Consider the following 11078-nt stretch of genomic DNA (forward strand, 5'->3'; position numbering starts at 1 on the left):
GGCCAGGGGATTTATCAATTTTAAGACCTTTTAGGTTTTCTAGCACTTTCTCTTTTGTAATGGCAACCATACTCAACTCAACCCCCTGACTCCCTTTAATTATTGGGATATTACTCATGTCTTCCACTGTGAAGACTGATGCAAAGTACTTATTAAGTTCTCCTGCTATTTCCTTATCTCCCATCACTAGGCTTCCAGCATCAGTTTGAAGTGGCCCAATGTCTACTCTTGCCTGTCGTTTGTTTCTTATGTATTGAAATAAACTTTTACTATCATTTCTAATATTACTGGCTAGTCTGCCTTCATATTTGATCCTCTCCTTCCTTATTTCTCTTTGTTATCCTCTGTTTGTTTTTGTAGCCTTCCCAATCTTATGATTTCCAGTGCTCTTGGCCACTTTATAGGATCTCTCTTTTTCTTTGGTAGATTTCCTGACTTCCTTTGTCAGCCATAGATGTCTAATCCTCCCCGGATAATCTTTCTTTTCTTGGGGATGAACCTCTGTACAGTGTCCTCAATTATACCCACAAACTCCTACCATTTTTGCTCTACTGTCTTCCCCGCTAGGCTCTGCTTCCAGTCTATTTTCGTCAGTTCCTCTCTCAGCCCACTCAGCCAATTTTGAATCCAATTTGACAAATTTCCTTGGATCCAATGGGCTATCAATCTTCCATGCAGGATGTTATCAAAAGCCTTGCCAAAGTCCAAGTAGACTGTCAAAAGCATTGCTGCCATCTGCACACCCGATCACCCCTTCAAAAAATTTAATCAAGTTGGTCAGATATGACCTCCTTAGCAATACTGGCTGCTGATGACTAATCCCTGCCTGTCTAAATGCAGAGTCATTCTGTCCCACAGAATAGCTTCTAAGAGTTCCCCACCATGGAGATTATAGTGACTGGCCTGTAGTTTCCTGTTTTTTCTCCCCTTTGCTCCCTTCTTCAATAATGGTACTACCTTGGCTGTCCTCCATTCCTCCAGCTCCTGTCCTATGGCCATGGTGGAATTGAAAATTTTTGCAAGCAGCCCCTGCTCTTTCCTTCTTTGCCTCACTCAACAAAATATATTTCATGCAGCCCTGGAGAATTATCTACTATTAAACCTGCCAGTCCACTTAGAAACTCCCCTCTGTCTATGCTAATTTCTATAATTGTACACCAAACTTTCTCCCTGATTTCTATGCCCATTTTGTCCCTGTCACTTGTGAACACAGACAAAAAATATTCATTTAGAACATTATCTACATCCTCTGGCTCAATGCACAGATTACCACTATGGTCCTTCATGCGCCCTACCCTTTCTTTCGTTCTCCTTTTACTTTTAATTTACCTGTGAAACAATGTAGGGTTTCCCTTTATTTTACTTGCCAGTATCCTTTCATATGCTCTTTTAGCTCTCCTAATCCCTTTTTAAGTTCTCTTTTCACCTTCTATATTCCTCTGGGACTTCTGTTGTTTTGAGCTCTTTGGTGTCTGCCATAAGCCTCCGTTTTTCTCTTTATCCCATGCTGCCTATCTCTAGATATCCAGCGTTCACAAGACTTCTTGGTTCTACTCATTTTATTTATTGGAACATGTTGGTCTTGTATTCTCCATATTCCCTTATTGATGCATGCAGTGTTCTTATACAGATTTACCTAAAAGTATTTGCTCCCAGTCCACTCTGGCCATATCTGATCTTATTAAAATCAGCCTTACCCCAATTGAGAATCTTGATTTCAGGTCTATCCTTGAACTTCTCCATAGCAATCTTTAATTGAACAGAGTTATGATTACTGTCTGCAAAATGCTGCCCTACTAATATGTCAACCATATTGCCCAACTTCATTACTTAAAATTTAGTGCAGAACTGCCCGTTTCTAGTAGGGCCTTCTACGTACTGGTTTAAAACGCTCACCTGAATGCATTTCAAGAATTCGACTCCCTCCAAATCTTTCACACAGTTACTACCCCTAATGTTGGGGGTCATTGAAATTCAATACTATCAGTGCTACCTTTACATTTCACTGAAATTTGCCAACATGTTGGCTTTTCTATTTCTCACAGACTGTTAGGGGTCTGTAGGACACTTCTAGCAATGTGATTGTTCCTTTTTGGTTTTTAAGTCCTACCCATATGGTTTCATTTGAGGAACTTTCTAAGGTGTCATCCATCTTACTGCTGTAATTGATTCCCTGATCAATGTAGCAAGACCCACTCCTCCTACCTCCTCCCTTGACTCACTTGAAGACCCAATGTCCAGTCCTGTCCCTCTCAACCATATTTCAATAACAGCAATTACATCATACCCCTCTGATTTAATTTGTGCCATCAGCTCATCTGCCTTGTTCCTCAGACTCCTAACATTTAAAATAATTACCATTCAACCCTGCCAAACTTCCTTATTCTTTAACTGGCCTATAATATCTATGCCATCCTGATTCAATTTCTGTCACTTCTAATTTTGGCCATTCATCTTCCCCACTGAACATTCTCTCTCGATCCTGTCTCCCTGCCAAGTTGGGTTAAACCTCCCCAACCGAACTAGCAAACCTTCCATAAGGTCCCATTTTGGTTCAGGTACAACCTGTCCATCTTGTCCCACAATTCCCAAAAACACTCCCATTGCTCAGAAATCTAAAGCCCTTCCTCCTGCACTGTCTCCAGCTATGCATTCATCTGAATTAACCTCCAATTCCTATATTCACTCGCATGTGGCACTGGAAGTAAACCAGAGATTTCTATATTTTCATTCCTGTTTTTTTTAAAGCACTTCCTAGCTTTAGTTGTGCTTTGAGGACCTCATCTCTTTTCCTACCGATGTCATTTAGTCCTATACCGTCTGGAGTTTAAAATAATGAGAGATGATGTATTTGAGATGCTAAGCAAAACTGACAAAGTAGACATAGAGCAGATGTTTCTCCTTATGGGGTAATCTTGAATGAAAAGTCATAGTTTTAGGCTAAAAGGGTGGCAGATTTAAAACAGGAATTACTTCTCTGAGGGCCGTGAGTCTGTGGAATTCACTACCCCAGCATGAGTGTATGACTGGACACTGTATAAATTTAAGGAGATAGATTTTTAATTAATTACAGGTTAAAAGCTTATGGGGAGCAGGCAGGCAAGTGGGGTTGAGGCCAAGGTGGAATCATTGACGATCACATAAAATGGCACTGTAGGCTCAAAGGGCTGAATTGCCTACTGCAGTACTTGGTTTTTATGTTCTTATGACTTTTGTTTTGGAACTAAGAATGACAATTTTAAAAACAAGATGTTTTTTGACTTCCCTTACTATTTTCTTTCCTATTTTTCTTACAATCCTACCCTGATCATTTGTAATGTGATTTTCTCATTGGGTCTTGATTGCAAAAATGATTACATGGTCAGAATCAGTTAAAGCCTTAGATAGAATTTGAGTATTAGAGCATGCATACTTTGCAATGCTTAACATTGTCTTTAATTCATCTCTGTAGCACGAATGGAGTATCTTTTTAGCCTCTCAGGAAACCTTGTCCAGTCCAGCAATGACATGGAGATCTCCCTGAAATGTGAATCCTTGCTATCTTCACAGCCAATCTTCAAAACTCTCAGTGAGTCAAAATGTAAGCAACTCTGAGATTTGCTGCAAACAAGTTTGCCATCAACATATGGAATTGTCAGAGATTTGTGAATCAAAATCTTCTGTTCCTAAACTCTCAGATTTACCTTGCTGTTTACTGTTATGATACACTAAAAATGTATGCTTTCTTTCTCTTTAAGTTTGACGATCCTTCTTTCTCATATTTCTACTATCTTTTCAAGATTTACAAACAGGACTCGTTAGCTTGCATTACTTCTACCCAATTCCATTCCTTCTTTCCTTACCCAGTTTATGCTTCTAGCCTGTCCATAGACCTAAGACCACTAATCATTGGCACCAGACATTTATTATGAGTGCAATTGCAGAGAGTTATCCATCCATGACCGCTTCAATCTCTTCATATATTTCACAATGTTATTCATTATCCGCCGAGAAACTGGTTCAACACATATCAACTGAAATATAACATACACACCTACATTTGTGGCTCCTTCTCTCACTTGTATGATCAGAGCTGAGGTTATTATTGGATGAGTCAGAACCCTCACTCAAAGGTGGATTGGTAGATAGTATCTTGTTGTGGATGTCATTGCATTGGAGGCAGTCCAGAGAAAGTTGAGTTAACTCCACAAAAGCAAAGCTGAGAAGGAGGGATTGAACAGCTTGGGCTTGTTTTCACTATGTGAGAAGAATGAAAGGAGATCGAATTTGAAGCGTATAAGATACTGAAAGGGATTGACAAAATAGACATAGAACAATATTTCCCTTGTGGAGCACTCTAGGATAAGTTTTAAGCTAAGTCAAAGGGTTATGAATCTGTGGAATTCCCTACCCCAAAATGCAGTGCGTGCCAGAGCACTGAATAAATTTAAGGATGAGATAGACAATGGGTTAAAGGGTTATAGGGATTGGGTGGGCAAGTGAAGACCATAAGACATAAGAGTGGATGTAAGGCCATTCGGCCCATCGAGTCCACTCCGCCATTCAATCATGGCTGATGCGCATTTCAGCTCCACTTACCAGCGTTCTCCCCGTAGCCCTTAATTCCTCTAGACAACAAGAATCTATCAATCTCGGCCTTGAAGACATTTAGCGTCCCGGCTTCCACTGCACTCCGTGGCAATGAAGTTGAGGACAAGGATAGATCAACCAGTATTGAATGGCAGAGCAGGTTCAGAGAGCTGAAAATTGCCTATTCCTGCTTCTCATTCTTATATTCTTATTTTTGCTTTAACGATGTGGTCTTTGACTGAGACAAAAACATGCAATGGTTCAAATTTAATAATAAAATAGAAGTTTATTAAGAACATATAGAACATAGAACAATACAGTGCAAAACAGGCCCTTCGGCCCTCGATGGTGCGCCGACCTGTGAACTAATCTAAGCCCATCCCCCTACACTATCCCATCATCATCCATGTGCTTATCCAAGGATTGTTAAAATCTCCCTAATATGGCAGAGTTAATTACATTGGCAGGCAGGGCATTCCACGCCTTTACCACTCTGTGAGTGAAGACCCTGTCTCTGACATCTGTCTTAAATCTATCACCCCTCCATTTGTAGCTATGCCCCCTCATACAAGCTAATGTCATCATCCTTGGAAAAAGACTTTCACTGTCTACCCTATCTAATTCTCTGATCATCTTGTATGTCTCTATCAAATCCCTTCTTAGCTTTCTTCTTTCCAATGAGAACAGACCCAAGTCTCTCAGCCTTTCCTAACAAGACCTTCCCTCCAGACCAGATATCCTGGTAAGTCTCCTCTGCACCTTTTCCAATGCTTCCACATCCTTCCTGTAATGGGGCGACCTGAACTATACACAATATTCCAAGTGCAGCCACACTAGCGTTTTGTATAGTTGCAGCATGACATTTCGGCTCCGGAACTCAATCCCTCTACCAATAAAACCTAACACACCGTATGCCTTCTTAACAGCACTATCAACTTGGGTGGCAACTTTCAGGGATCTATGTGCATGGACTCCAAGATCCCTCTACACATCCACACTACCAAGAATCTTTCCATTGACCCAGTATTCTGCCTTCCTGTTATTCTCCCCAAAGTGCATCACCTCACATTTATTTGCATTGAACTACATTTGCCACCTCTCAGCCCAATTCTGCAGTTTACCCAAGTCCCCTGCAACCTGCAACATTTTTCCAAACTGTCCACTACTCCACCGACTTTAGTGTCATCTGCAAACTTACTAATCCATCCACCTATGCCTGCGTCCAAGTCATTTATTCCATGTACACCACGTCAACTGCCCTATCCTCATCCACATGCTTCGTCACCTTCTCAAAAACCCAATGAGGTTTGTGAGACATGACCTGCCATTGATGAAACCATGTTGACTATCTGCAATCAAATTGTTGCTTGCTCGATGATTATAAATCCTATCTCTTTTAATCCTTTCCAGAACTTTTCCTACAACATCCATTCCTCACCCTGCTCTATCCATGTTTCCGAAATGGCCACAACATCAAAGTCCCAGGTACCTATCCATGCTGCAAGCTCACCCACCTTATTTCGGATACTTCTGGCGTTGAAGTAGACACACTTCAAACCAGTTTGCTGTCTGCCAGCATATTCCCGTGACTGTGAAATCCTGCCCATGCGCTCCCTACTCTCATCCTCCTGTGCACTGGAACTACATCTAAGGTTCCCATCCTCCTGCTGAGCTAGTTTAAACCCACCCGAATAGCACTAATAAATTTCCTACCCAGTTTATTAGTACTCCTCTGGTTAAGGTGAAGACCGTCCTGTTTGTAGAAGACCCACCTTCCCCAGATTGAGCCCCAATTATCCAAGTACCTGAAACCCTCTCTCCTGCACCATCTTTGCACCCGGTTGATAATCTCTCCCTATTTCTTGCCTCGCTATCACGTGGCACGGTAACAAACCAGAGATAACAACTCTTTGTTCTACTCTCAGCTTCCACCCTAGCTCTCTGAAATCCTCCCTTGCATCCCTATGCCTTTTTCTACTTATGAGGTTGGTACCTACATTGACCACAACTTGGGCCTGGTCACCCTCTCCTTTCAGGACCTTAAAGACATGATCTGAGACATCACGGACCCTGGCACCTGAGAGGCAACACACCAACCGTGAGTCGTGTTCGTTCCCAACAAACCTATCTGACCCTCTAACTGTTGAGTCCCCAATGACTAACACACTCCTCCTTTCCCTCCTTCCCTTACAAACTACTTTGACAAGCTTTGGATCACAGTCATTCTCTGTTAAAATTTGTTTGATTACAGTTCTATGAAGTGTTGGATATTATATTGCATTAAAGGTACCTTATCAACAATATTTTTGAGGCATCTAACAGAAACATAGAAGAAGAGAGCTGGTATTATCCATTCAACTGCTTGAGTCTGTTCCACCATTCAATATGATCAAGGTTGATCATCGAGCTCAATACTCTAATCCCATCCTCCTCTATATCGCTTGATCCCTTTATCTACAAGAGCTATATCTACCTTCTTCTCAAAAACACATAAGGTCTTGGCCTCACTCATTGTGTGGCAGTGAATGCCACAGGCTCACCACCCTCTGGTGAAGAAATTTCTCCTCATCTCCTCATCTTAAGGTTATCCTTAAACTATGGCGGCATCGTGGCTCAGTGGTTAGTACTGCTGTCTCACAGCGCCAGGGACCTGGGTTCGATTCCAGCATTGGGTGACTGTCTGTGTGGAGTTTGTACATTCTCCCCGTGTCTGCATGGGTTTCCTCTGGGTGCTGTAGTTTCCTCCCATAGTCCAAAGATGTGCAGGTCAGGTGAATTGGCCATGCTAAATTGCCCATAGTGTTAGGTGCATTAGTCAGAGGGAAATGGGTCTGGGTGGGTTACTCTTTGGAGGATCAGTGTGGACTTGTTGGGCTGAAGGGTCTGTTTCCATACTGTAGGGAATCTAATCTATGACCCTAGTTCTGGACTCCCTACTGTCAGGAGCATTTTTCCTATTTCTGCTTTATTATATTTTCAAATCAACCTGTTTAGAGATCTTCTTACACACCTCTGGAGCAGGTGGGACTTAAACCCAGGTCGGAGGAATTGTTGACAGTGAGGAAGGATGTGGCAGGTTACAGCAGGATATAGAGAAGCTGCAGAGCTGGGCAGAAAGGTGGCAAATGGAATTCAATGTAGCTAAGTGTGAGGTGATTCACTTTGGGAAGAATAACAAAAAGATGGGGTACTGGGCTAATGGTCGGTTACTTGGTAGTGTGGATGAGCAGAGGGATCTTGGTGTCCATGTACACAGATCTCTGAAAGTTGCCACCCAGGTAAATAGTGCGGTGAGGAAGGCATATGGCGTACTGGCTTTTATTGGAAGAGGAATTGAGTTCCGGAGTCCTGAGGTCATGATGCAGTTGTATAAAACTCTGGTGCGGCCACATCTGGAATATTGTGTGCAGTTTTGGTCGCCATACTATAGGAAGGATGTGGAGGCACTGGAACGGGTGCAGAGGAGGTTTACCAGGATGTTGCCTGGTATGGAAGGAAGATCGTATGAGGAAAGACTGAGACACTTGGGGCTGTTTTCATTAGAGAAAAGAAGTTTTAGGGGTGACTTGATTGAGGTGTACAAGATGATTAGGGGGTTAGATAGGGTTGACAGTGTGAACCTTTTCCCGCGTATGGAGTCGGGTATTACAAGGGGGCATAGCTTTACATTAAGGGGGGTAGATATTGGACTGAAGTTAGGGGTAGGTTCTTCACTCAGCGAGTCGTAAGTTCATGGAATGCCCTGCCAGTAACAGTGGTGGACTCTCCCTCTTTATGGGCATTTAAGCGGGCATTGGATAGGTATATGGAGGATAGTGGGTTAGTATAGGTTAGGTGAGCTTGGATCGGCGCAACATCGAGGGCCAAAGGGCCTGTACTGCGCTGTATTCTTCTATGTTCTCCTGGCTCAGGTTTGGACACTACCAATATGTCACTAGTTCCCTGAAAGATTCTGCCTCGTTACACATTACCACATCCCTGGTTGGATCAACAACATGTTATTCAATGCAAGCTTAAATAATAAATCTTTAAAATAAGGTACAGGCACCATTGGATTTGAACCCAGACTGTCCTGTTTTCTCGACAGGCATTTTAACCAACTCAACTATGATGTTGCTTTTAATGGTAAACATCACCAACTTTATATTTTTGAGATGCTCAGTGATGTTGTGACACACTTCTGGAGCAGGTTGGACTTAAACCCAGTCCTCTTGTTGCAGAGGTAGGGATTCTAATACTGCACCACAACAGTCCTTCAGAATTATGCTTTAATTTCTTTGTAGTCAGTCTGATCAAAGATCTTATCATACACTTCCGAGCAGTTGAACTCAAAACCAGGCCTCCAGCCAGAGATAGGGAGGCTACCACTGTGCTACAGGAGCCCCTCACAGTTCTGCCGTATAGATATTTTGAATCAACCTGTTCAGTTGTGTGTTGGCACACCTCCAGAGCAGGTGGTGCTTGAACCCAGATCTCCTGGTTTAGCAATACGGACACTATCACTGTGTTACAAAATTCCCTCCTGGGTCTGCTTTCTGCTTGTTTCTTTTTTGTATTCATTCAGGTTCAATTTAAAGCCATTCAGATAATATCCTATTGTCCTATTTTGCCCATCAGTGTAGATAACCTTACATTTATACACATTATAATGCATCTGTCATGTATTTCCCTACTTACTCAGATTGTGCAAATCCTGCTGTACCACCTTTGCATCTTCCTCACAGCTCACCTTTCCATCCAGTTCATCTGCAGATTTTGATATGTTATAATTTGTTCCAAAATCTAAATCGTTAATATATACTGTGAGTTTTGCGGTTCCTGTACCGATCCCTGGGGTACCCCTCAAGTCACTGTCTGCCATTCAGAAGAAGTCCCAGTTAATTCCTACTTTTTGTTTCTTGTGTAGGAGTGTAGTAGTCAGCAATCCTCATATCAGTTTTTTATTAGATTTTCACAACCTGTACATCTTGCTATATTTGTTATATATTCATCAATATGCTTTCAGACGCAGCCAAGGCAATGAGCAAAGTCCTGTCTTACTACCAGAAGATTCAACCCTCGAATAGCTGTCTGTCGGACACAAACTATCTCCTGCTGATTCCATTAGTGCAGGTCTCCATCACAAATACTTCACAAAGCACAACACTCAGTATGCTCAGTACACTACTGGTTGAAGAATATTTAACCCTCATGAAGTTGTGGCCATGCCGTTTAAGGGTACAGGCTAATCAGGTATGTGGAAGAAAATAAATTGAATAGAATTGAATATCTTTAATACTATCAGTGATGTCTTTGTTTGGGAAATCACAGTGTTACCATATGTTCAATGATTTAATAATGATCAAGTGATATTGCTAGTTTTTGGATATTGAACACCTCCTTGTGCTGCAGTTTTTTTTTAGGGACCACAGTTCTATAGTGACTAAAATAGAATACTTATTTCACATCTCTACAATTATATCTTTCTGGTATTACATTGACTTTGAACTCGCACCCAAGGCCCCAGCTCAATCTTCATAAATTTGTAACTAAGATTTATCCCAAAAGTATTCATCATAATGAAGAGCCACTGTTAGGAAAATGGTGGCAGAGATCCGAATCTAGAAGCCCTATCCTGGAAAATGGCACCTACCTTTTTGCATTTACATTTCATGGAAGAAAATGCACATGTTAAAGGATGGTTTGCTGGGTGGATCTGATTTTCATGAGTTGAATGTCCAAAACATGACTTGTGCAGTTTAGATCTAAAAAGACCTGATTTCCGCTTGAACTTTATAGCCGTCTGAACTCAACATCAAGTTCAACAATTTTCGGGCTTGAGCTCTCCCATGTCCCCTACCTCAACCCCTTGATGCCAGGCCTTGTTATCGCATGGTTTACTATTACACACAACTCATTTGTTAGCTGCGAACAGTCCCATTAGCAGTTATTCACCCTCCTAGCCTGATAGTTATCCACTCCGTTGTCCAATTGTTCTTCTGTCTCTTTTTGGGCCTTATCTCCATCTCTCATTTATTCCTTGCCCCTTCCCTGCACCCTATCTTCTGCATGAAAATCAACATTTTTCCTAGCTACCATCAGTTCTGAGGAAGGGTAAATGGACCCAAAAAGTTAACACTGAATGTGAGTTTGCTCGCTGAGTTGGAAGGTTCTGTTTCAGACGTTTTGTCATCATACTAGGTAACATCATCAGTGAGCCTCCGGTGAAATGCTGGTGTTACGTCCTGCTTTCTATTTATATGTTTAGGTTTCGTTGGGTTGGTGATGTCATTTCCAGTTCTTTTTTCTCAGAGGATGGTAGATGGGGTCCAAATTGATGTGTTTGTTGATAGAGTTCTGGTTGGAATGGAAAAGCGCAGCAGGTCAGGCAGCATCCAGGGAACAGGAGAATCGACGTTTCGGGTATAAGCCCTTCTTCAGGAAAGCCCTTCTTCAGGTTTTCCTGTTATGCCCGAAACGTCGATTCTCCTGTACCTTGGATGCTGCCTGACCTGCTGCGCTTTTCCAGC

At 42.0% G+C, this 11078-nt stretch overlaps 1 protein-coding gene across 2 annotated transcripts in view; it reads left to right on the top strand.

Annotated features, from left to right (window-relative positions):
- LOC122561890 overlaps positions 1-11078 on the top strand; it is a 255316-nt gene that overhangs the window by 31714 nt on the left and 212524 nt on the right. For both annotated transcript variants that reach the window (XM_043714223.1, XM_043714224.1), the window contains exons 5-6: positions 3452-3580; positions 9575-9801. In XM_043714223.1, coding sequence (XP_043570158.1) covers positions 3452-3580; positions 9575-9801 — 356 coding nt within the window. The remainder of the gene's footprint in view (positions 1-3451; positions 3581-9574; positions 9802-11078) is intronic.

The sequence above is a fragment of the Chiloscyllium plagiosum genome, chromosome 23 (genome assembly GCF_004010195.1).
Source record: "Chiloscyllium plagiosum isolate BGI_BamShark_2017 chromosome 23, ASM401019v2, whole genome shotgun sequence".
NCBI lineage: Eukaryota > Metazoa > Chordata > Chondrichthyes > Orectolobiformes > Hemiscylliidae > Chiloscyllium > Chiloscyllium plagiosum.